This window comes from Myxine glutinosa, chromosome 3, assembly GCF_964187855.1.
Source record: "Myxine glutinosa chromosome 3, kmMyxGlut1.1, whole genome shotgun sequence".
NCBI classification, from domain to species: domain Eukaryota; kingdom Metazoa; phylum Chordata; class Myxini; order Myxiniformes; family Myxinidae; genus Myxine; species Myxine glutinosa.
In genome coordinates, this window is record NC_136263.1 from 172,283,380 (window position 1) to 172,310,525 (window position 27,146).

Consider the following 27,146-nt stretch of genomic DNA (forward strand, 5'->3'; position numbering starts at 1 on the left):
TAGGGAAGAACAGTATTCCATTGAGCTGCGGATGAAAGCCTTGTATGTGGCGAGGAGCTCAGGTGTGCCTAGGAAGGACTTCACACGACGGAGGATGCCCAGTCGGCGACTGGCTTTGGAGGCCAGCTTGGAAATGTGGTTTTCCCAAGAAAGATCATGGCAGATATTGAGACCCAAAAGCTTGAGCGACAGAACTTCTTGGAGAGGATTGTTGAGAAAGTAGATGGGAGGGTTGTCCAGTCGATCTTTTCGGAGAGACATAGTAAGAGTGTGAGATTTGTCAGGATTGAAAGACATGTTCCACTTGTTTGACCAGTCTGTGATTTTGTCCAGGTCATCAGAGAGTGAGGAGGCTGCAGACTGCCGATCTGAGGGAAGAGGAATGGAGCGGCAGAGAGTGGAGTCATCAGCAAAGAGACAGAGAGGATTTTCCAGAGTCGGAGAGATCATTGATAAAGACCAGAAAAAGCACGGGGCCCAGAACACTGCCTTGGGGAACTCCAGCCTGAACAGGAAGGGGAGATGAGAGAAATCCATTCAGGGCCACACGTTGACTACGACCAGAGAGGACGTCCGCAAGCCATGCATGGAGATTTCCATGGATACCATAGGAGGAGAGTTTGGTGAGCAGAGCTGGGTGCCAGACCGTATCGAAGGCACATGATATGTCAAGGGAGACAGTTCTACTTTCCTGTTTGGCATTGAGGACCTCCATCCATTGTTGAGACAGCAGAAGCAGCATGTCGAGAGTAGAGTGACCTGGTCTGAAACCAAATTGATGATCAGAGATCAAGCCATTGGAGAAGAGGAAAGATTTCATATCCGAAGCAATGATGGATTCCATGACTTTGCTGATAATTGGGAGCAGGCTGATTGGTCTGTAGTTGCAAGGATTTGTTGCACCTTTTTGTGTGAAGCGGTAATGTTTGCTGATTTCCAGGATGCTGGAAGATGACCTTGAGCAAAAGAGAGGGTGAAAAGAACAGAGAGAGGGTGAGATAGAGCGGGAGAGCAGGATTTTAGGACCCGTGGGCTGATGCCGTCTGGTCCAGTTGCAGAATCAGAGTCGAGGTTTGACAAAAACTCCTCCACCTTGTCAGGAGAGGACACAGTGTCCAGGAGCAGTTGGGTTCGACTGGGAAAGGTGGGAACAGAGAGAGATGGGTTTGGGACACAGGATTTTGAGGCAAACACAGAGTTGAGGCATTCGGCTTTGTCACGTGCGATGTCAACTGTGTAGCCATTTGAGGTAAGGGAGGGGATGGAGGGGGAACAAACACCAGAAACGGATTTGACCAGATGCCACCAGGATTTGGAGGAAGGAGACAGGTTTGAGAGTTCATTCTTGAGTGTGGAGAGATAGTGCTTCCTGGCACTCCTGAGGGTTCTTGTTCACTTGTTCCGAGCTTGGTGGAAGGAACTGAGATTGCCTTCAGTTGGATTAGCCTTCCAATAGGCAAAGGCAAGTTGTTTCAGGGCAACTGCCTCACCACAAAATTCAGTGTACCATGGACGGGAGGAAGGGTAAGACAACTGAAGACGAGATGGGATAAATCTGTGCATGAGAGAGAGCAGTTTGCTTTGGAAGAATTCCCAGGAAGAAATTGATGTAAATTGAAGAAGAAAGATGAAGTGAAGATGATGATGATGAAGAAAATGATGAAGAAAGATGATGAAGATGAAGTGGTATAGCAGCCAAAAATGCTGACATCAAATTCCTTATCCTAAAAATCTGAAATTGCATGCACATGATCTATGACCCATTTGCATAGCAATATTAAATTTATGACATCATAGGTCACATGGTTTGGCAGCCATATTTGATTTAACCTAACTCCTCAAAAAAAAAAAACATCTGCTAAACCACCAAATTGATCGACTCAAAACTTTACGTGCGTCATTGACTAGGCATGGCGATTAAAAGCTGATCACAAAAATATCATTGGTCACATGGTGTGGCAGCCATATTGAATTGAAGTAAATTATTAAATAATTATTCCTCTGAAACCGCTTTCCCTATCGATGCTAAATTTTACAAATATCCAACACCATTGTTGCATATAGTTTGAAAATGATGATGTCATATGTCACGTGGTGTGGCAGCCATATTATTATTAGCTTGAAAGCCGATATTTTAAAAAATCCCTTCTCTGAAACCACTTCACCGATCAGTATGAAACCTGTCATGGTCGGTGAAAATGTGATAATTGAAAACAGCTGAAGGGATTTTCATCAAACTTGTTTATTTTTAGGACAGTGAACGAGGGCAGCTACCTGTTGTAGCTACCTACTGCTACTATGGGGAGGCGTATTGGCGACACAGTCACATTGCTCTCGTTCTGCTTGTTTTTGTTCGTATGCAGCCTGCAGCTGCTTGGCTGCATTATTTTCTGGGGGCATTGCTGTGCTGCTGACGCAGTGTCCCATTACCAGTTAGCTGGTACTCATTTTTCCGACCTTGGAAGGATGACAGGCTGAGTCGACCCACCTGGTGTTAATTCAATGGACAGGGGCTTGAACTCAACACACTAGGATCTTAAGCCTGCCACCTTTACCGTTAAGCCAACAGCAGGCTTATTACGCACCATTCAAATGTGATTACATCTATTAATTACGTAGCATTGAAATATGAGTATCTGTATTAATTACGTACTATTGCAAGGTATGTCTATGAAATACGTACAATTGGAACGTGAATACATGTATTAATTATGTACTCATTTCCTTTTGGAACGTATTAATTACATCTATTATTAATTACGTGACACACCAACCAGCACACAAACCACACAAAACAAGTCCTGGTGAGGTCTGCAATCTCTCATTGCTCTTTATAGTTACCTCCGCCACCAAAGGTGGATGCAGGTTATGTTTTTACCTGTCTGTTTGTCTGCGAACAGGATATCTCAAAAAGTTGTGGACAGATTTGGACGAAATTTGGTGGATAGGTTGGGTATGTGACAAGGACGAAATGATTCGATTTTGGTGAAAATCCGGATCGAGATCTGGATATTTTTTAAAAGTAATTCTTCACCATTGAGCAATGGGGCAAAAAAGCAATATATAGCACGACAATATCTCAAAAAGTTGTGGACGGGTTCGGACAAAACTTGGTGGGCGAGTTGGTTAGGCAACAAGAACAAGCTGATTCGATTTTGGTTTAGGTCCGGATCCGCATCAGTGGGATAGAAAACGTAAACTGTTCAGCCTGGTGGAGGTATGCGCTCTACCGAGTGCCCTTCTAGTTTGTGGATGTTATAAGGGTTCATAATTCTGGTCAATGCAAAAGATGAGCAAATTTATGTTGATGCGCAGCCGATAAATTTTTTTACTAAAAAAAAGTCAGACATCTCTGGTCGTGAAAACTGTTATTCAAATTTTTAAAAAAACAACTCAAATTATTACAATGCAAAAATCATCTGATCCAGATGAAATCCAACTGACTCAGCACTGAAGCAAAAAACTTTTTGGAGTTGGTTTCTCTTCAAAGGGTCACAAAACCATCATGCAAATGTTCATTCTCAAACAGATTGTGCATGCAATAAAGACAACCAAAAACGATGTGAGGAGGTTCGGCATCTTTGAAGATGAGGTATGACATTTTGGGGAAGCATTTGAAAGATTTTGGGTGTGAAGTGTTTTTCTCAGGGATTGTACCATGGGTGGGAATCAGTGTAGATTTGTGCAGCAGAGCGACCAGGGGTTGGTGGGGTTCAAAACAAAAAGGTCAATTTCAATAGTAATAGTAATAATACATGATTTATTTCTTTTCCAAATAACGCATTATCAAAACAACAACCCCATGTGTGACTCGCATCAAAACGACGGTGCAAGAAAATACAGCCCAAAACAAGTGTCCAAGAAATACATTTTGATCCGCATGGTTTCATATGCCACTTTTTTGATACTAGATTATATACTGTGTTTAAAATTAAATAAAATGCAAAACTCCAGTCTTTAAAATAAGCACACAAAGTAAAACTTTTCCTGCATCACCCACGACAGCATGCATTCTCAACCAAGCCCACATTGGTGGTGGATCCAAAACCAGCGTTTGGAATATTGTCCTGTGGGGTGCAATGGTGAACTTCCCTCCTTCCGGGTGACACGGTGTTCAGAATAAAATAAGGATAATCGTCTCGACAAAATCAAGCCAAAACGTGCACAGTGCACTCATCTTAATCGGCATATGCAGATTTGATGAAATTTATTTGAATGTTTAGCATTGCTCAGACGAGTGCAACGATCAACAACCAAAACCAAAAAAAAAAAAATTGGCCAGCATTTTCCATCGGTTTGCAGTTATAAAAAGAGTTTTTTGGGAGTAACAGATCAACAAATACAACAAACAACCTTCGGTAAAAAAAATATCCAGAAACACACAGGCGTTCATTTGAGAGGTCAAAAACCCGCTCACGTCATTCAGCGCTCGTTGGTCGTCGTGAGCCAATATCATACACGTGTTTCATTTAGCAGACTTGACAACATTGTTCGAGCAAATTTCGTTTTCATCCAAATCAGAAGGAATGGTGGAGATTTGAAAATACCCAACTTTAACGTGCAAGAAAATATCATCCACAAAGACAAAAGGCAAATCTGATGACATGCGAGTTGTCATCGTGTGATAGAACGACATCCATAACAACAGCAAAAGCATTTATAAAACTGGCAACCTGTTCATAACTAGTGTTGTAGCTATGAAGAATGGGTGCAATCCGGCAAAAATGGTCACAGAGTCATATTAGTCAATTATACAACACATAGAAAAAAAAGTAAATATTCAATGCATTAATAACAAGGGGCATGGGAGGGCGAGGGGGAGCATTCAAACCTCTCTCCAAACTCTGGTCAACTGAATGTGATACTGCAAGAAGTCAACTGAAAACAAAATCAAACAAACAAAAAAAACCACCTGTGCTGCATACAATGTAATTTGTGCTCATGAGATAAATGTTTAAGAAAATACAAGCACTGTGGAAGTTGTTACAAAAACAAAATAAAAGATGCCAACCTACAGTGCAGTATTACATGTCAGCATGTCTACAAGTCGCCATCAAATAATAGTGAGGTTATTAAAAGGCCAGTGGGTAAGAATGAAAGCAAAATGTGATGAACCCTCAACATTGTGCACATCCAGGGCTGAAATGTCCTCTACAAATCAACATGGAGCAGCAGAGATTGTGTGTTAATAAATAAATGTTGTGCTCTCGTTGGTTAGCGATGGATTCTGCAAGCGATTTTAACTGCCACGCTATAGGCATGGTTGCTGGTAAGATTGTCAGAATGCCAACCATGATATGCTGCACCCATTCTGCCCGCGACTAACAACAAAGTAACACGCTTACACTAAAAAGGCACGAGCACCTCAATAAGAGTTGCTAAAATGGTCGCTCAACTAAGACTTCAACCAAAGACGCTCAAATACAAAAAACGATGCGTAAAAAAGTGTCAAGTCCAAGCTGATAATCAAAATATATATATATATATATATATTTACAGATGCAAATGTATTTCTAACGGTTTTACAAGCTCCTAACGGATTTCCACCGAATGCTTATGTCGTCGGGCCGAAAGTAGCGAATGTATTTTGTCAAACGTAGAAAGGCACAAACGTAGGGAGGCCGACAAAATGACGATGGTTCTCTTTTCATTCGCAACTGGTTGTTGCATGCCACCATTTCCTGGGCCACCCTGCATGTACTTGTGCAATAACACCTTTCCATCAATACAAAAGGTTGTAAAAGGGATTTGTTCAAAAAAAATTTTTTTTTTTAAAGAAATTACGATGACAATTTGGAGCAAATGTCGTGCTCTTGAAAATCCAAAAATCACATTTACCTTTTTCAAACAAACATAACAGCAACATTCAAACATATTATTGTGGTTTGTAGAGAAAAGTTCTGCTCGCGAACACAATCTGAATTTCTTTTTCTTTTTTAATTTTGATCAAATGCAATCGGAAGTCCGTGAGGTTTTTGACTTTCGTCAAATTACCCCAACCACAAAAAACGTGTTAATTGATCAAAAGGGCAACAGTTGAAAAATAAATAAGCACTTTCGCCTTCAGGCGGAGACAAGGGGATTTACAAAGAATGCCAGGACTCAATCTTACAATCGATGGCGTGATACCCTGCAAAGGAACAGACAGCACTGAAAAGCAACGATTAAAATAAGCCCCCAGTGCAAGAGTGGGTCCAACTCGATAACGTAATGATTTTTTTTGTTTTTTTGCCGTGTCAAAACCAAATTCTTAAAGCTATACCTTTCTGCTGTGGTTGTGGTCTCCTTCGTATCCAAGAAGTACAAGGAGCCGCCTCCTCGAGATTCTTTAGGATCCGATCAAGTTATTTTTCTACTGTTGAAAAGCTTTGAATAATTTCCTGAAAATTTCACAAAAAAAAACAACGTCAGCCCACGATTGTACTGAGTGCCTCAAAAATGTGGTCCAAAATTTCCTTTTGTCGAAACAAAAAGGCAGGCAAGCAATTAAAACAATGAAAATTTGACTTTTTAACCATATAAAGTGTTCCTTGTTGGCTTGCAATCCGATTCACAATACTTCACACAAATTGCCAACTTCAATGCCCGGTGGTTACGCAGACAGAGGTGTGCAGTGTGCGTAAGACAATAAAATAATAAAAGCAAGCATCTTATCCTGTCGCAAAAATCACACACAAACAGTCGCTAACACAACGCGGAGTATTACAACAGTGCCCGCAAAGCTCCTTCCAACAGAAACACAATGTTAGACCATTTTAAACCGACTGGCTTCTCCAAGCTACAATTCAGCAAATAAAATGTGTTCAAGGAAAAATAAAAATAAAGAAAGACGGGAATAAAATGAAGCATGACAAATAATAGTTAAATTTGTATTTAAGGGAGCCAATGGATATGAACTTGTATATCGGCCCAGCAAGATACCAGACCTTCCCGATCAGGCTTGTTCACCTTGCAGGCCGGCCCACTGCGAGCTCACAATCACTATGGCTAGCTCAGCAATGGTAACCCAAGGATAGCACGCAATAAACCAAACAAGATGCTAACTTTCATTTCAACAATCCAAAGATATCTACAAAAATACAAAAAGCAGTCTGTATTGCCGAGGCAAGAAGATCCGCCAAACAGACGTGTCGCATCGCCGAGGAAAGCCTCATCCTTGTTGTCTGGTTGCGCCGCATCACTCTGCATGCTTGAGTTCTTTCCCAATGGCTGCCAGCTGCAACGCTGCCTGGTCCCCCTCCACCGTCACGGCTGACACTGGGGCAGCTGTGATAGCGGGGGACACCACTGTGGATACAGCAGTCAGCTGTGACAGTTCAGCAGTTGTTACTACTGGCTGCAAGGTCATAACTGTACCACCGGAAGCAGAGACTACCTGGGTAGCCCCTTGTAGTAAGGTTCCGAAACCATCACCTGAAGCAGATAAAAGCTGCAGAGGGTTAATAACTTTCAGGCTAGACAAGATTGTCTTCCCTTCTGGTCCAACCGACAGCAATGTCTTCCCGTCCTGTACAGATTGTGCGCTCAGCACAGTAAGACCAGGCGGTAAGCCAGTATTTGATGACCCCAAGACAGTCACACCCCCCGATGTTATACCTCCACTGCCACCACTTCCTGGAGTCCCAGGAGAGGATAACATTGCACTGTATGTGACTGGAGAAGAGGCATTCAAAGACAGGCTAGGTGGCCTGCCGACATTAATGGTAGCCAGTGTTGGAATCTTCCCAATGGAGATGGCAGTAATTGTAGGGAGGGCTGTACCCATGGGTGTATTAGGCGTGACAGGCAGTACAGCCGAAGGGACACGCTGCAGGCGAGGCCGTTTGCTGGGTGTTGGCGTCGAGGGAGGCATGGCCGACATCTGTGCACTGCGTGACCTATAACGCTTGCGCTGCTCGTCACATTGCTGTTCAAGATCTGTCAGCAAGGAAATATGGTACGAGATTACAGTGTGTGGGGGGCGGGGGGTGGGACTTACCAGACTATTGATGAATAGATTTTCACTCCAAGTCAGTTTCATTAAAGATAGTAAGAGTATGAAGAATTTATATGAAGTGGTATGTAGCAGCATCATGTATGAGGGAACACTTGTGGAATGCTTTCAAACAAAAACAGCAGTAAGAAAAGTACGTGTCATTTTAACATAATTGATTAATATATTTATGGTTCAGATTTGATGTATCATATATCATACATCATATACAATATGTATGTCAAATACAATATGCAAGATGTCATATATGGTAAAATTGGGGTGCTGTATATGGTAAAACATTGGGGCAGTTGGGATTTTTTTTTTGTATACAAAGTCGAGGCTCATGTAAGAGGTAACACATTAAAAAAAAAAACACACATGAAACATATATTAAAGGGAGCAGGAGAAAAGAGGGGGAGAGAGAGGGAGGCACACAAGCACAACAACAGTAGAGAACAGGGACGTCGGTAGATTTGTGGAAGGGAGAGGGCTGGGGGGCTAGAGGGGAGCACAGGTATAAAACAAGATGGACACGACAAGGACTTTCAAGAAAGAAAACGGAATTTGAAGGAGGTGAGTTTGAGGTGGATTACCGGGGGTAGAAAAGATCAAGGTTTTGGATGAGGGAAGATAATAGATGGTGGTGAACAGCTGTTTTAAGACCTGGAGGGAGGAGTTGGATTGAAGAGAGTGAGGGAGTTTGTTCCAGAAGTGCGAGAAAAGAAGAATGAAAGTGTGAAGGTGAGCAGAAAGTCTTGATTTGGCAGTTTCACCAGAAAAAGAGCATGAACACTTGCGGAATTGGGACCACTACTGCAATAATTCAACAGAAAAAGAGCACCGGGCACCCTCAGACTTCAGAGGAGACTGTGCAGCGAATTCGGGAAACATTCCAACGCAGTCCATAAAGGTCAACCAACAAAGCAGGTCGTGAGCTACAGATTCCACAGATGACAGTTTGGCATATACTGTGGAAGCGCCTAATCATGAAACCCTACAAGTTGGAGTTACGGCAAGCTCTGAAGGCCAGTGACAGTCATTCGTTACGATTTTTGCTGTGAAATGCAAGAGAGACCAGAGGATAAAGGGTTTGCAGAAAGGTTAATTTTCTCCGATGAAGCAACTTCCCACTTAAGTGGGAAGGTCGACTGCGGCGAAGCTCCCTTCACGAGTCACACCCAGCGGAGCTTGATCACCCATTTAACAGAGTCGGCCCCCACCCAATTTTGTGATGCACTTGGCCCCTCCCTGCTATTGGTGTTCCGCCCAGTCTGTGTGTGGCAGTGTGAGGCTCACCCGCCCCTTCACCACCGACCTGTTACGCAGCGCTTTTGGAGCGCCTAGCTGTCATGTCGGCTTTCCTGCCTGAACTCTTGCTGCCGGCCTGTCGGAAGATTTAAAATAACTTGTGGAGGCAGATTAAAGCAGATTACAAAGGTGGGAACATTACAATGGGTGTCAAGGGAAAGCTGTTTTTGACAGACAGGTTGACAACATGTGGGGCAGGTTGACAACAGCTTTCTACGCATAAAATGACGCATATTTAATATCACAATTAAAATATCTCACAGTTGCATAAAAACATGCAGTATGGTTAATAACAACCAATATACTAGGTGATTTTGGAGCGCTGGTGTTGGGCTAGCGGCTAGGGTGCCAGCTTAGGATCCCAGGATCCTGGGTTCGAATCCCGGTCGATCGCTGAATTAACGCCAGGGGGGTTGACCCAGCCTGTCATCCTCTTCCAAGGTCGGCTAATTGAGTACCAGTTCACTGGTAATTCCCTGCTTGTCGTAAAAGGCGACAAAAGGGGTTGGCAGCAGGAAGGGCATCCGGCCGTAAAACATTGCTTCAAAAAGGGGACCAAAAAACAACAACAACCACGGTCCCCGAAAAAGGCCAACCCCCGCAAATGGCCTCTAAAGGTTTTTTTTTTTTTTTTAATACTAGGTAAAGTTACTCCCGAGAAGGCATTTCCACAACACTACCCCCACCTTCCTTCTTCAGACTCTCCTAAGTCTGCGTCCACAAGGGGGAGGAGCATGAGGTCTGTCTCCACTTACCTCCAAAACAACCTCCAAACCTCCAAAACCTCCAAAACTAGTCAAAACTGACATGCAATAATTCAACAAAAACAAACAGTACTGTCCATCCCTATTCTAATGTGTCGTTCCACGAATGCTACACATTCTTTCACTAAGGAGGAGGCAATTTTCAAACAAGACCATGTGGTTGGGATGGGGTGAGTGTACCAGAGGGCCTTCTTCTTCGTCTTTCTCCTGAGAGTCCTCGAAGTCTATTGTCTAGTTCCCCTACACAACACGGCTCTCCACGCACAGTCTTACCTCCTCTTTTACTGACATGTCATTTCACTGCCCTGCATCCATAGCTTTCAACCTCTATCCCTGTCCCTGTAAAGCCACCACACCATTCCTCACGGCTCACAGTCACCATGTACTGTGTAACTTCCTACTTTATTTTCTCTACTTCCTTCATGAGTTTTTCTACCTTTTCCTTTACTCCCTCCCAGAGGCGTAGTTTGAATTCTTTATTTCGGGGGAGGGGGGCAATAGCTTCATATTAATAATGGGTAGCTAGGTCTGACTTCCAAAATTACCGTTTGTTCGTGTACTTACAGTGTATGTTAAATCACAAATACAGTTTACGTTCATTATTGATACTCATGTTTAAATACGGGATGTTTTGATCTTAATTGTAAACTAATGAAAAAAAATTAAGGTGGGGGCATTGCCCCCCCCCCCCCCCACCACCCCCGCGTCCCCCCCAAACTCCGCCGGTGCTCCTTCCACTGCCTTCTTTTCTCCAGTTAACTCTCCTTCTAATACTTCCACCCCCTTTTCTATCCCCTCTTCTATCTCTTGTCTCTTTATCTCCATGATCTGTCCCATCTCCTGTATCTTCTCTGTTAATTCCACAGTTCTCTTTGAACAGTCACTCTTCATGGCATTTATTTTCCCCTTCACTCCACTCCAGGCCTTTTCTAATTCATCCTGGCCCTCCTTCAGCTCTTCTGTCTTCCCTACATTCCCTTTTATTTCCTCATTTAGCTCCCTGTTTCATTTAACCCCAATTCCTCGCTAATCCATCTACTTTCTCCATTTAGCCAGTTTACCTCCCTTCCTTGACTGAGATGGGAGAACCTGCCGGAAGGACAGCAGTCTCTGCAGCACTTCACAAATCGAGGCTTTATGGGAGAGTGGCCAGATGGAAGCCACTCTTGAGAAAAAGGCACATGACAGCACACCTGGAGTTAAAAAAGGCACATGGAAGACTCATGAGGCAAAAGATTCTGTGGTCTGATGAGACAAAACGGAACTCATTGGCCGGCGGAAAACCAAGCACAGCTCATGACCTATCTCACACCATCCATACCATGAAGCATGGTGGTGGCAGCATCATGCTATGGGGATGCTTTTAAGAGGCAGGGACTTGGAAAATTGTAAGGATAGAGGGAACAATGAATGGAGCCAAATGCAGGCAAATTATTCAGGAGAATCTGCTTCAGAGTGCTAAAGACCTTCGACTGTGGCAAAGATTTATGTTCCAACAGGACAATAACCCCAAGTATACAGCCAAAGCAACACTGGGATGGCTTCAAAACAAGACATGAAAGTCCTTGATTGGCTCAGCTAAAGCCCAGACTTAAATACCATTGAGAATCTGTGGAAACACTTGAAGATTGCTGTTCACCGACGCTCCCCATCCAACTTGACAGAGCTTGAGCAAATCTGCAAGGTAGAATGGAAGAAACTCCCCAAATACAGATGTGCAATGATGATACAGACATACCCAAGAAGACTCAATGATGATACAGACATACACAAGAAGACTCAAAGCTGATACAGACATACCCAAGAAGACTCAAAGCTGATACAGACATACCCAAGAAGACTCAAAGCTGATACAGATATACCCAAGAAGACTCAAAGCTGATACAGACATACCCAAGAAGACTCAAAGCTGATACAAACATACCCAAGAAGACTCCATGCCATAATAGCCACCAAAGGCGCTTCTATGAAGTATTTACTCAGGTGTTAAATACTTATGTAAATTAGATATTTCTGCATTTCATTTTTAATTATCTTGTAAAAAAAAAAATTGTAAAAAAAAACAACCGGACTTGCGGACAAACCAAGTCAAGGGCCACGTGGTCAGGAGAACCTCGTCCCTTCCGGTCACAACTGTGCCTATCGGCCGGCCTCGAAGACCGAAATTGTGACGGTGTCACCCGAAAAATCATGCAGCGAAAATGAATGAACTCATTCATTTCGTCATCTAAACAGTGACGCGCATGAAGGGATGAACGAGATCCTCACTGTCCCTATCTACTATCCAGCGAAACCACAGCCAAGGGAACGGGCTTGGCGGAATCAGTGGGGAAAGAAAACCCTTTTGAGCTTGACGCTAGCCCGACTCTGTGAAGGGACTTGAGAGGCCGTAGGCACTCAATAGGGCTGGACCCGTGAAATTTCGGGGATTTTTGGTAAAATTACCTCAGGGTAAAGTTACATAGGGAAACACCGTGTTAAATTTCCGTCGCCGAAGGACTCTATTTCTTATTGCGAAATTCTCTAAGACTTCGCCTCTAGGAGTTAATGAAAATATTAACTTATATAAAAATTAGTTTTCTAAGACTGAAGCGGGGTGACGTCATCACGCCCTTAGTTTTCTAAGACTGAAACGCAGTGACGTCATCACGCCCCACCATGAGTGTCAAAGGTCGTTTGAAGAAGAAGAGCTCGGAGTTGGACTGGACACGAGGCGCAGCGGACGCCATTTGGAAGAGCTGAGAGGACTCAGTCGTGATAGAGTGAGCCTGAGTGAGTATATCAAGACAAGAACAAGATCTAGAAGGAGGTATGTACGGTGCGATTCATATAATATATTGTTTAGTTATCGTCGATGAGGAATTTGGGGTCGGAATGGGTGATCGGCCTGGGTGATTGGGTCTCGACTAGATGCTAGGCCGCACCTCATTTTGTCCAATAAAGTGGTTTTAAAATATTTTTTGATGGTTCTTATGCTTATCATTAGATGCATAACGTTCGTAGGGAGGTATAGATATATGGATTGACATCGGATGGCATGGGATTTGGGATTTAGGAACTCCGGGGTCTTTTCATTGGGAATATATGCGATTTGTTTTGGGGGGCCCTTAGAGCTAACGGAGGCTCGGATTTTAATTCTGATTCCGGATTTCGCAGTCGCTAGTACGTCTTAACACTCGACAGAAACTGGCCCCGCGAAATCTCCAGGATTTTCGGTAAAATTACTTCAGGGTAAATTTACATAGGAAAACACCATGCTAATTTTTCGTTGCCGAAGGACTTTAATTTTTGCGAAATTCATCCTGACTTCGCCTCTAGGAGGATACAGGGGTATCTGTGGATAACGGGAACCTTTATTTGGCGAAATTCGGACTGATATTGACCGAGTTATTCAAAATATTAACTTATATCAAATAAATCTTTTGTGATTTTGTATTTTGCGCACCTGTATCGTTGGAGGTATTGACTTATATAGGGTTGGTTTTCTAAAGCTTATATCAGAATATTAACTTATATCAAATGGGTCTTTTGAGGGGAAAGTGTGATGACGTCACCACGTCACGCGGCACGAATGCGCGCCTGTGTCGTTGGAGATACTGACTTCTATAGGGAGGCCCCATCACCCTCCCCCATCACCCTGCCATCACCCTCCCATCACCCTGCCATCACCCTCTGCCATCACCCTCCCATCACCCTGCCATCACCCTCCCATCACCCTGCCATCACCCTGCCATCACCCTCCCACCACCCTGCCATCACCCTCCCACCACCCTCCCATCACCCTGCCATCACCCTCCCATCACCCTTTATTGGACCATTTGACTTCTGTAGGGTTGGTTTTCTAAGGTTTATATCAAATAAATCTTTTAAGGTGAAAGCACGATGACGTCACCACGTCACGTGGCACGAATGCGCACCTGTGTCGTTGGAGGTATTGACTTATTTAGGGTTGGTTTTCTAAGGCTGTAGGCCACACCTCATTTTGTCAAATAAAGTGGTATTCGGGTGGTTCCGGTATTTGGGACCGCAGGGACGGAAAGTGCAGGTACGGGGTGCTTGGCACTCCCCAGCCGGCCCGCTCTGAAGGTTCGGATCGGGACACCGGGATTCATTCCGGTCGCCCGGTCGGCCCTGAGGTGGGGGTGCGGGGCCTGTCACGGAACGTCAAAACAAACGGCCTGCCGGGGCCGCCCAAAAGTCGGGCGTGAGGGGCGCGTCCACTAATGGAACGCCTCTCGCTTCCCAGATCGAGGGCCACGTGGTCAGGAGAACCTCGTCCCTTCTGGTTGCCCTGCCGTCCCACCGGGAGCGCTGGCAGGGTGTACTTCAAACTAAGCTTAAGTGTCAAGTGTTAAGTTCCTCCTTGCCCTCGCAAGGGAAAGGCTAGGGTCAAGCTCTTCCAAATTTCCAAACACTAGAAATCGGACATCTCAAATTAATTAATTAATTTGTTAACACATCTCAGTCGCCCGCGACCTCTCTAGCGCGGGCGTCGAACCAGTTCATTCCCGGTGCGGCCGGGCCGAAAATCGGCCCGGACGTGGCTGAAGCCATTGATTCCGCCGTAGCACGCTAACGCGTAGGCTCGCGCGTCCCCGGTCCGCCTGGGCTCCGCGGGTGTCCTACCGTGCCCGGCACTGCTGATCTCTCTTGCTTCCGGGAGTAGGTGCCGGTGCCCGGGGACGGAGTTCGCTGTCTAAACATGGTAGCGCTAGGCCAGTGGGACCGCCGGGACCCACGTGCACTCACAAGTTGTTCTGCGCGTGGGCGACAGTATCAGACTGGGGCGCCCAAACGCTCCCCGGCTAAAGTTCATCCTGAAAGCGCCCACATTGTGCGGACAAACCAAGTCGACAAACCACGTGGCCCTTGACTTGGTTTGTCCGCACAATGTGGGCGCTTCCAGGATGAACTTTAGCCGGGGAGCGTTTGGGCGCCCCAGTCTGATACTGCCGCCCACGCGCAGAACAACTTGTGAGTGCACGTGGGTCCCGGCGGTCCCACTGGCCTAGCGCTACCATGTTTAGACAGCGAACTCCGTCCCCGGGCACCGGCACCTACTCCCGGAAGCAAGAGAGATCAGCAGTGCCGGGCACGGTAGGACACCCGCGGAGCCCAGGCGGACCGGGGACGCGCGAGCCTACGCGTTAGCGTGCTACGGCGGAATCAACGGCTTCAGCCACGTCCGGGCCGATATTCGGCCCGGCCGCACCGGGAATGAACTGGTTCGACGCCCGCGCTAGAGAGGTCACGGGCGACTGAGATGTTTTAACAAATTAATTAATTAATTTGAGATGTCCGATTCCTAGTGTTTGGAAATTTGGAAGAGCTTGACCCTAGCCTTTCCCTTGCGAGGGCAAGGAGGAACTTAACACTTGACACTTAAGCTTAGTTTGAAGTACACCCTGCCAGCGCCCACGGCGGGACGGCAGGGCAACCAGAAGGGACGAGGTTCTCCTGACCACGTGGCCCTCGATCTGGGAAGCGAGAGGCGTTCCATTAGTGGACGCGCCCCTCACGCCCGACTTTTGGGCGGCCCCGGCAGGCCGTTTGTTTTGACGTTCCGTGACAGGCCCCGCACCCCCACCTCCGGGCCGACCGGGATGAATCCCGGTGTCCCGATCCGAACCTTCAGAGCGGGCCGGCTGGGGAGTGCCAAGCACCCCGTACCTGCACTTTCCGTCCCTGCGGTCCCAAATACCGGAACCACCTGAATACCACTTTATTTGACAAAATGAGGTGCGGCCTACAGCCTTAGAAAACCAACCCTAAATAAGTCAATACCTCCAACGACACAGGTGCGCATTCGTGCCGCGTGACGTGGTGACGTCATCGCGCTTTCACCTTAAAAGATTTATTTGATATTTTGATATAAACCTTAGAAAACCAACCCTACAGAAGTCAAATGGTCCAATAAAGGGTGATGGGAGGGTGATGGCAGGGTGATGGGAGGGTGGTGGGAGGGTGATGGCAGGGTGATGGGAGGGTGATGGCAGGGTGATGGGAGGGTGATGGCAGGGTGATGGGAGGGTGATGGCAGAGGGTGATGGGGGAGGGTGATGGCAGGGTGATGGGAGGGTGATGGCAGCGTGATGGGGGAGGGTGATGGGGGAGGGTGATGGGGCCTCCCTATAGAAGTCAGTATCTCCAACGACACAGGCGCGCATTCGTGCCGCGTGACGTGGTGACGTCATCACACTTTCCCCTCAAAAGACCCATTTGATATAAGTTAATATTCTGATATAAGCTTTAGAAAACCAACCCTATATAAGTCAATACCTCCAACGATACAGGTGCGCAAAATACAAAATCACAAAAGATTTATTTGATATAAGTTAATATTTTGAATAACTCGGTCAATATCAGTCCGAATTTCGCCAGATAAAGGTTCCCGTTATCCACAGATACCCCTGTATCCTCCTAGAGGCGAAGTCAGGATGAATTTCGCAAAAATTAAAGTCCTTCGGCAACGAAAATTTAGCATGGTGTTTTCCTATGTAAATTTACCCTGAAGTAATTTTACCGAAAATCCTGGAGATTTCGCAGGGCCAGTTTCTGTCGAGTGTTAAGACGTACTAGCGACTGCGAAATCCGGAATCAGAATTAAAATCCGAGCCTCCGTTAGCTCTAAGGGCCCCCCAAAACAAATCGCATATATTCCCAATGAAAAGACCCCGGAGTTCCTAAATCCCAAATCCCATGCCATCCGATGTCAATCCATATATCTATACCTCCCTACGAACGTTATGCATCTAATGATAAGCATAAGAACCATCAAAAAATATTTTAAAACCACTTTATTGGACAAAATGAGGTGCGGCCTAGCATCTAGTCGAGACCCAGTCACCCAGGCCGATCACCCATTCCGACCCCAAATTCCTCATCGACGATAACTAAACAATATATTATATGAATCGCACCTTACATACCTCCTTCTAGATCTTGTTCTTGTCTTGATATACTCACTCAGGCTCACTCTATCACGACTGAGTCCTCTCAGCTCTTCCAAATGGCGTCCGCTGCGCCTCGTGTCCAGTCCAAAACAAGGAACCGTTTTTATTTCCGATTTACAACTTAATTCTGGTCATGAGCCAAACATGGATTTTTATTTTGGGTGTAAAGACAACGCCACACCATCATCAATGACCACATTATAGTTGCAGTGTTATCACCGAATTAAAAGGCCAAATTATAGCTTGCAATAAATTGGGGGTGTTATATCGTACTGCATGCAAGGATTGTGGTAAAACGGTGAAACTAGGTTAACTTTGAGATGCAGATTGGATGAACATAAAAGGGTGATTTGGTTGGGTAGGACAGTTGGCTATTGCATGTCATTACATGGAATCTGGTTACTAATTTTACCTGGGCAGGACCCACATACAAGAGGCGTCACAAACATTAAACACCACGATTGATGCTTGAAGCTTGCTACTATGCAAAACACCAAGGAGGTCATTGCCTCGCCAGAGTAAAGAGGATTGCATTTGAGTCCGTTTGCCTATTTGTCTGTCTGTTTGTCTGTCTGTTTGTTACTTGCCGGAAAAGATTCCGGCAAGTATGTTGATCGGTTGGTTTGGTACTTGCCGGAAAAGATTATGTTGATCGGTTGGTTTGTTACTTGCCGGAAAAGATGCGGCAAGTATGTTGATCTGTTGGTTTGTTACTTGCCGGAAAAGATTATGTTGATCGGTTGGTTTGTTACTTGCCGGAAAATATGCGGCAAGTATGTTGATCTGTTGGTTTGTTACTTGCCAGAAAATATGCGGCAAGTATGTTGATCTGTTGGTTTGTCTGTCTGTCTGTTTGTCTGTCTCTTTGCAGCACTACGTCTACACCGTTGCACGTAGAATCGCCAAACTTTGCACACGTATTTGACTTGCCCTGGAATAGACTGTGCCCAATTGATGACGTCATCGGTGACGTGGTTCGGCCGCCATCTTGGAAAAACCGAAAAATTTTTGCACCTCTATATCTCCGAAAGTGCTGAATAGAAAAAAATGAGACATGGCTCATTGTAAAGAACTCTCCATGGGGAATAAAATATGTTAATGATAACGTCATCGGTCATGTGGTTTGGCCGCCATCTTGGAAAAACCGAAAAAACTTTGCACCTCTATATCTCCGAAAGTGCTGAATAGAAAAAAATGAGACATGGCTCATTGTAAAGAACTCTCCATGGGGAATAAAATATGTTAATGATAACGTCATTGGTCATGTGGTTTGGCCGCCATCTTGGAAAAACCGAAAAACCTAGCACCTCTATATCTCCGAAAGTGCTGAATAGAAAAAATTGAGACATGGCTCATTGTAAAGAACTCTCCATGGGGAATAAAATATGTTAATGATGACATCATTGGTCACATGGTTCAACCACCATATTTGTCCTAAATGGCAGATAAAAAAGTAAATTCCGGCAAGTCCTCGGTCTCTGACCGATTTTTCATCTGTCTTCTGTCTGTCTGTCTGTCTGTCTGTTTGTCTGTCTGTCTGTCTGTCTGTTTGTTTGTCTGTTTGCAGCACTACGTCTACACCGTTGCACGTAGAATCGCCAAACTTTGCACACGTATTCGTCTTGCGCAGGAATAGACTGTGCCCAATTTTTGACTCTCTCAACCCAAGGCCTCCATTATGACGTCATAATTTGATAATTCGACAAGTACAAAACTTCATCCAATCAAGATGCAATTTCTTGAGCGACATGTCGGCATAAACTGGTGGAGAAAAAAAATAATGATGACGTCATCGGTGACGTGGTTCGGCCGCCATCTTGGAAAAACCGAAAAACTTTGCACCTATATATCTCCGAAAGTGCTGAATAGAAAAACTTGAGACATGGCTCATTGTAAAGAACTCTCCATGGGGAATAAAATATGTTATTGATGATGTCATAGTGTACCCTGGTTTAGAATAGGTACACCATATCCCTGCATGTCATACGGGGCGACGAAGAGGGTTGGCGTCAGGAAGGGCATCCGGCCATAAAAACATTGCCTCAAAAAAAGAGAACCATGACAATTACAACTACATATGGGCAGGGTACAGCCTGAAGTGGAGATCGGTTTCTGAGGTTTGGGACATGGAATGTAGGGACAATGACAGGGAGATCAGGAGAAGTGGTGGAAGTATTGGTCAGAAGAAGAGTGGACATATGTTGTGTGCAAGAGACGAGATGGAAGGGAAGTGGTGTGAGAATGGTGAAGGGTGGGCAGGGACAGAAATACACGTTTGTGTGGCAAGGGTGCCCGGAGGGCGTGAATGGTGTTGGTGTCTTGTTTTCTGAGGAGTTTGTAGACAGTGTGGTGAGTGTGACTGGAGTGAGTGAAAGGTTGATGATGGTGAAAATGATGATTGGAAAGCTCTTGGTGAACGTCATCTCGGGATATGCTCCGCAGGTTGGTCGGAGCGATGAAGAGAAGGACAAGTTCTGGTGTGCGGTAGAGAAGCTGATGGAAAACATGAAAGATGAGGAAGTTGTTGTGGTAGGAGGAGACCTAAATTGACATGTGGGAAGGAGTATGGACGGTTTTGAGGGAGTTCATGGGGGTTATGGATATGGTGTGAGAAATGGAGAAGGTGAAAGGATTTTGGAGTTTGCTGATGGAGCTGATTTGTTGATTTGTAATACTCAGTTCCAGAAAGAGGACAATAAGCTTGTTACATACACATGTCAGGTGGGTCGACGACAACCGTTGACTAACTGATGGTGTGCAGGCGAGATAGGGGGCACCTCCGGACCACAAAGGTGATCCCGGGGGAGGAGGCTGTTTCACAGCACCAATTAGTTGTCTGCGACATAAGGGTGAAAGGTGCGAGGAGAGCTCGGCGGGTGAAGTACCAACCGAGAATGAATGTGTGGAGGTTGAAAGAGGTGACAGTAAGGGAGGCATTAAAAGAGAGGCTGAGTAGGGTAGAGGATGATGTGGTTGAGCTTGAAAGTGGTTGGATGTCAATGAAAGATTCTTGATCAATGATCTCTCTGACTCTCTTGAAAATCCTCTCTATCTCTTTGCTGATGACTCTACTCTCTGTCGCTCCATTCTTCATCCCTCAGATCGGCAGTCTGCAGCCTCCTCACTCTCTGCAGACCTGGACAAAATCACAGAGTGGGCAAACAAGTGGAACATGTCTTTCAATCCTGACAAATCTCACACTCTTACGATGTCTCTCCGAAAAGACCGACTGGACAACCCTCCCATCCACTTTCTGAATAATCCTCTCCAAGAAGTTCTGTCACTCAAGCTTTTGGGTCTCACTATCTGCCATGATCTTTCCTGGGAAAACCACATTTCAAATCTGGCCTCCAAAGCCAGTCGCCGACTGGGCATCCTCCGTCGTGCGAAGTCCTTCCTTGGCACACCTGAGCTCCTCACCACATACAAGGCTTTCATCCGCAGCTCAATGGAATACTGCTCTCCCCTCTGGGCTGGTGCTCCTGCCTCACACCAAGCTCGTCTTCACGCTGTTGAAACCAAAGCATTCAGAATCATTGGAATCTCCCGCGATGAAGCTAACTCCAAGGGCCTCTCACTCACTCACCGCAGGCAGGTTGGTGGTCTTTCCGTCTTCTACCGACTCCTCTCCGGCCTTGCTCCCTCAGCTCTCTCTGGGCTCTGTCCCGCAAATATTCCTACAGGTCACACAAGATCTGCCTGCAACCCTCTTATGGTTAAACTGCCAAAATCAAGACTCTCTGCTCACCTTCACTCCTTCATTCCTCTTTTCTCCCGCCTCTGGAACAAACTCCCTCACTCTCTTCAATCCCACTCCACCCTCCAGGTCTTTAAAACAGCTGTTCACCACCATCTCTTATCTTCCCCCATCCAAAACCTTGATCTTTTCTACCCCAGCTAATTTCACCCCAATTCCACTTGTTTGAAATACCAACTTCTGTCCTGGAAGTCCTTGGTGTCCTTGTGTTTTATACTTCTCCCTCCCCCCCCCCACCCCCCTTCTCACACCTCCTCCCCCCAAGCCCTCTCCCTTCCACACATCTCCCTGCTCTCAAATGTTGTGTTTGTGTGCTTCCCCTTCTCTCCCCATCTTGTCTTCCGCTCCCTCTTTTTATATATTTTGTTTGTCTGGTTGATTTGTTTGTGAAGTAAATGTTAGCTCTTTCACGAGCCTCGATTCAGTGTACAAAAGATAGTAGTCTGTTGGGAGCCGTTGGTGAGGTATGTGGATGAACAAAAGGACCACCGAGGCACTCGGAAACATGGTGGTGGGATGATGAAGTTGGAAAGAGGATTGAGGAGAAGAGGAAGAAGTTCAAGGAGTGGCAGAAGGCGAAGGGTACGGGAGCAGAAAAAGCAGAGCATGAAAGTTATAAAGCAGCCAAGAAGGCTGCAAAGAAAGAGGTAGCAAAGGCGCAGGAGGCATGCAGGAAAATGTTCGGAGAACGCTTGGATTCGGAAGAGGGTCAGAAAGCGGTATTCAGGATTGCAAAGCAGATAGCGAAAGAGAGGTGTGATGTGATGGGGGTGAGTTGTTTGAAGGATGAAGTGGGACAAATCGTTGTGGACCCAGATGGAATTAAAGGAAGATGGAAAAGATATATGGAAATGCTGTTGAATACAGAGAATGAATGGGATGGCAACATAGAGAGTAACCCAGTTTTAGGACCGGCAGAGAAGATAACTGAGAAGGAAGTTGAGGAAGCGATAAAAGCAATGAAGAGTAGAAAAGCGGGAGGGCCGACGGGAGTTGTGGGAGATATGTTGAAGGCAGCGGGAAATTGGGGTGTGAAGAGAATGACAGAGATCTGTAATCTGGTGGTGAAAGAAGGCCGCATTCCAGTGGATTGGGAACTGGGTACACTCGTCCCTCTATACAAGGGGAAAGGTGACCCTCTGGAGTGTGGCTCATACCGAGCGATAAAGTTATTGGAGCATGGAATGAAGGTATTGGAAAGGGTGTTGGAGAGGAGGATAAGGAAGAAGGTGAAGATCGACGAAATGCAGTTTGGATTTAGGCCAGGAAGAGGAACGACAGACGCGCTCTTTATTGTGAGGCAGTTGCAGAAGTACATGGAGAAGAGGAAGAAGTTGTTTCTTGGGTTTGTTGATCTGGAGAAAGCATTCGATAGGGTTCCACGTGAAGTATTGACATGGGCATTGAGGAAGTTAGGAGTGGAGGAATGGTTTGTTCAGAGTAGTGATGGCAATGTACAAAAGAGCGCGCACAGCAGTAAGGACGAAGGATGGGAACAGTGGTGAGTTTGAGGTGAAGGTGGGAGTGCATCAGGGGTCGGTACTAAGTCCACGACTATTTGTAGCTGTGATGGAGGTGCTGGCTCAGAACGTAAAGGAGTGTTTACCGTGGGAGTTGTTGTATGCAGATGATCTGGTTTTGATTGCGGAAAGTATGGATGGACTGAAGGAAAAGATGAACAAGTGGAAGGAATGTATGGAGACAAAAGGTCTGAAGGTGAATATCGGAAAGACGAAGGTGGTGGCAAGTGGTAAAGCATGTGGTGAGGTGGAAAGAACTGGGAAGTGGCCATGTGCTGTGTGCAGGAAGGGTGTCGGAGTGAACTCCATTCAATGTACAATGTGCGCTGAGTGGGTTCATCAAAAATGTAGTGGTCTGAGAGGATCATTAACCAGTGTGGCAGCTACATTCAAGTGTAAGGTGTGCACAGAGGGAGCTGCAGATGGAGGAAATGTTGAGTTGGATCTTGGAGACGGCGTGAAGCTGGAAGGTGTGAAAACATTTTGCTACCTCGGAGACATGCTGAATGGAGAAGGTGGATCAGACTCTGCAACGGTTGCTGGAGTGCGATGTGCATGGAAGAAGTTTCGGGAACTGAGTGGCGTGCTGATGAGGAGGGGAGTGTCGTTGAAGCTGAAGGGAAAGGTGTATGCTGCATGTGTGAGAAATGTTTTGATTTATGAGAGCGAGACATGGGTAATGAACGTAGAGCAGCAACGAAGGCTGGAAAGGGTGGAAATGCGAATGGTTCGGTGGATGTGCGGAGTATCGTTGAGAGAGAGGAAGACAAATGAAGAATTGCGAAAGATGATGGGAATAGAGCCTGTGATTGATGCTGTGAAGAGGAACAGGTTGAGATGGTTTGGTCATGTGTTGAGGAAGGATGAAAGTGACTGGTTGAGAAGAATGATGGAAATGAATGTAGAAGGAAGTAGAGGACGGGGAAGACCGAGAAAGACTTGGCTAAAGATGGTGGAAGAAGAAATGCGGGCAAGGGGGTTAACAAGGAGAGATGCAGAAAATAGGGCAAAATGGAGAAGATTGTCATGGGGACTGAAAGGCTAAACCCCCGCTCTAGCAGGGAAAATGGCCTTAAAATGCATGTTGTTGTTGTTGTTGTTGGTGTCATAGGTGCCTCATTATAACTTCATAATTCGACAAGTACAAAACTTAATCCGATGAAGATGCAATTTCTTGGGCATCATCAAGGAATAAATTAGTTTAGAAAACAAATAATGATGACTTCATTGGTCACGTGGTTCGGCCGCCATATTTGTCCAAAATGGCCGATAACAAAGTACATTCCGGCAAGTCCTCAGTCTCTGACCGATTTTTCATCTGTCTGTCTGTCTGTTCGCAGCACTACGTCTACACCGTTGCACGTAGAATCGCCAAACTTTACACACATATTTGTCTTGCCCTGGAATAGACTGTGCCCAATTTTTAACTCTCTCGACCAAAGGCCTCCATTATGACGTCATAATTTGATAATTTGACAAGTACAAAACTTCATCCAATCAAGATGCAATTTCTTGAGCGACATGACGGCATAAGCTGGTGGAGAAAAAAAAAATGATGACGTCATCGGTCACGTGGTTCGGCCGCCATCTTGAAAAAAAACACAAAACTTTGCACCTCTATATCTCCGAAAGTGCTGAATAGAAAAAATAGAGACATGGCTCATTGTAAAGAACTCTCCATGGGGAATAAAATATGTTAATGATAACGTCATCGGTCACGTGGTTCGGCCGCCATCTTGGAAAAACCAAAAAACTTTGCACCTCTATACCTCCGAAAGTGCTGAATAGAAAAAATTGAGACATGGCTCATTGCAAAGAACTCTCCATGTAGTCCAAGCCATTTAGCATTTGACGGGGAAAAAACTGCAACACTACCGATCTCATTAGTATTGATTACCCTCAAGGTACCTTTATAACATACTAAAAGTATAAAGGTCTAAAAATATGGGGTGACTCTCAAATAATGCAATCAAGTTTTCTCCATTTAGCCCCATGTTAAAAGACGTACATATGCCGCATGCTATGATTATTGTCGCTCTCTGAACTTCTATTGCTTATTTTATACACTGGACCTAATCACTAGCACGATATAATAAATAAAGGATATCATACTGTACAATATTGTATATATAAGTGAAGTTTTTACTGTTTTAGTGTCTTATTTAACCACACCCCGTTTTACAAAGACTGCTCAGTCCACAGCAAGCGACGGTACATCATTATTTGTTTGTGAACCATATATATCTTAGTTTTTAATCCCATCAATGACATGTATTTAGTATGTTTAGGTCTATTGGCAATAACATACAGTAATAGTATATTCAACTTTTCTATATTTGCAGGTAATCCAACCCTGAAGAATGGCGGCCAATTCGTGTGTGTTCTGCAATGAATCCACCAACAACGATAATCCAGTAGTGACACTTCGTGAAAAGGGAAGTCGGACTATTAATGTTGTTAGTGACCAGCGCAGTGACCCAATACAGACTGTTCCAGGTCAACCTTGATGTACTGTGGAAGACGTCACTGCTGTTCAAGATACCAAGACCTGCATGGTCCGGGATGATGCAACTCTTACATCGTGGTGTCCAGCATTCAAAATCGTCTGTCCTGTTTCTCCCAATGATTGATTTGAGCTCGAGCGACACTACATGCATCTACTCCACTCTCAACTACATTGCGCAACATGCTAAACAACATGATGTACCTACCATCATCACCTTTGATCAGCCACTATGGTGGAAGGCATTGTCGATCATTCTCTCGGAGCCAGATGGAAGCCCCATGCGACGTATTGTGGTAAGGCTAGGTGCCTTTCATATGGAAATGAGCTTCCTTGGCAGCATAGGGCACCTCATGGGTGGTTCTGGGTTGAAGGAGCTGCTAGAACTCATATACGCACCAAATGCAGTGGATCACATCCTAACAGGAAAAGCAATTTCCAGGGCTGTACGGGCACACATCCTCCTGGATGCTGTCCTGAATGCACTCCTCCTGTCTGATCCTCTTGGAGGAACACAATACAGAACTGCAGAAGACTTGCCAGTTCGGGATGAAGATGCAATGAGTGGCTTGGCCGATGATGATGTGATTCATCCAGATGTGAGTAAAGCAAGGACCCTGTATGATGCGTTGATGAAAGGCACACGATCTTCCAACGATGTAGCAAGTGATCCAATCCTTGACAAGATCAGCAAAGTCTTTCAAACACAGACAGAATCATTGACCAAAGACCGAACAGCGAAACTGTGGTTACAGTATATGGATATGGTGAAGATCTTAAGAAAATTCATCAAAGCCGAGCATATGGGAAACTGGTCCCTGCACCTCGAAGCTGTATCTGATATGTTACCATATGTAGCAGCCTCAGGTCATTCACTCTATGCTAAGTCTGCCAGGATTTACCTGCAAATAATGCACAGCTTAGAACAGGACTATCCAGATGTGCACCGTAAGTTTACTCAGGGCTTCCATGTCGCCCGAAGAAGTAGTAGAGCCAATTGGGCTGGAATTTCCTCAGACCTGATGATTGAGCAAGTACTCATGAGAAGTATGAAGACCAGCGGGGGGTTAACAAGAGGAAGAGGAATGACAGAGCAACAACGGTTAATGTGGCTTTTGTCCATGCCGGCTTGTTCGGAGACGAACAGATCGATGCAAGAGCTCACTGGAGTGAAGTACAGCACAGGTGAACAGAACAAAGAGATGGGCAAAACCAGGCAGCATCGCGACATGCAAGATACAAGTACACTACAGGTCGCTCTAGTTGACAGAAATCCTTTCAAGTGTCATCCATCCCTCAGGAACATAATGACTGGTGTCAACGCTGGCAGTAAGGTTGATGTCGACAATGCCAAGCTCATTGGAGACAAGATCATGCACTCCATGACAAATCAGTCAGTTGTCCACTACACGTTCAAGCGCAAAGACCAAGCCACCACATTTCTGAAGGCCAGATCATCTGTGCGAGTTGGTAAAGACCAGGTACAGATAGACCCAGAACTGCTATTCCAGCGTCTCATCATCATCTCAAAATCTGCTGAAGATAAGGAAGAGATGTTTCGCTTTGAGTTATGCCCTCATCCACCTGCGCTGTTTGATGAAAAGCTGATGCTACGTGAAGCCCAGAAGTCCGTACTCGGAGATGCTATCTGGTCTAAACTTGAACCAGGTACCATCGAGTCAATCAGCGAAATCCAGTATGTCTTGGATGGGGGGAAGTCTGCTGCACCGTATACCATGGCCACGTGGTTCACCAACATATCGAGAGATCTGCATGCTCCACTGTGACTATGTTACAAGAAAGTACGGAAAGGCCATCGTAATATTTGATGGATATCTTGGTCAATCAACCAAGCACATGACCCACCAGAGGCGAGCAGCAGGTAGAGGTGGACCAGAAGTGACTTTCACTGATGACATGAAGTTGACCATGAAGATTGAAGAAAGACATCTTCCTGGGAAACCTCAACAACAAACAGAACTTCATCAACATGTTGAGCAGATACCTCCGGCTTTCTGGATGCCAGACCCATCATTCCCAGGAAGATGCTGACCTCCTAATCGTCCAGACCGCAGTCAGTTCGGCGAACATGAGGAACACAGCCCTTATAGGAGAAGACACAGATCTGATCGTCCTACTCTGCTTCTACGCAAACCTAGAAGCACACGACTTGTTTATGTATAGTCAGGCAAAATCCACTACAAAACCAAACCACATCTGGAATGTGAAGTCCATGAAACGTCAGCTAGGTTCAGCTGTGTGTGAAAGCATCCTATTCATACACGCAGTATTGGGATGTGACACGACGTCTCGACTGTATGGCCTTGGCAAAGGAGCGTCACTGAAGAAATTCATGATGAGCACAC

At 45.4% G+C, this 27,146-nt stretch overlaps 1 protein-coding gene across 8 annotated transcripts in view; it reads right to left on the minus strand.

The window, feature by feature from the left end:
* Window positions 1-3,737: 3,737 nt before the first annotated feature.
* LOC137423053 (glucocorticoid modulatory element-binding protein 2) overlaps window positions 3,738-27,146 on the minus strand; it is a 131,590-nt gene continuing 108,181 nt past the window's right edge. For all 8 annotated transcript variants that reach the window (XM_068109835.2, XM_078774740.1, XM_068109830.2 and 5 more), the window contains one exon: window positions 3,738-7,917. In XM_068109835.2, coding sequence (XP_067965936.1) covers window positions 7,178-7,917 — 740 coding nt within the window. In that variant the 3' untranslated portion in view covers window positions 3,738-7,177. The remainder of the gene's footprint in view (window positions 7,918-27,146) is intronic.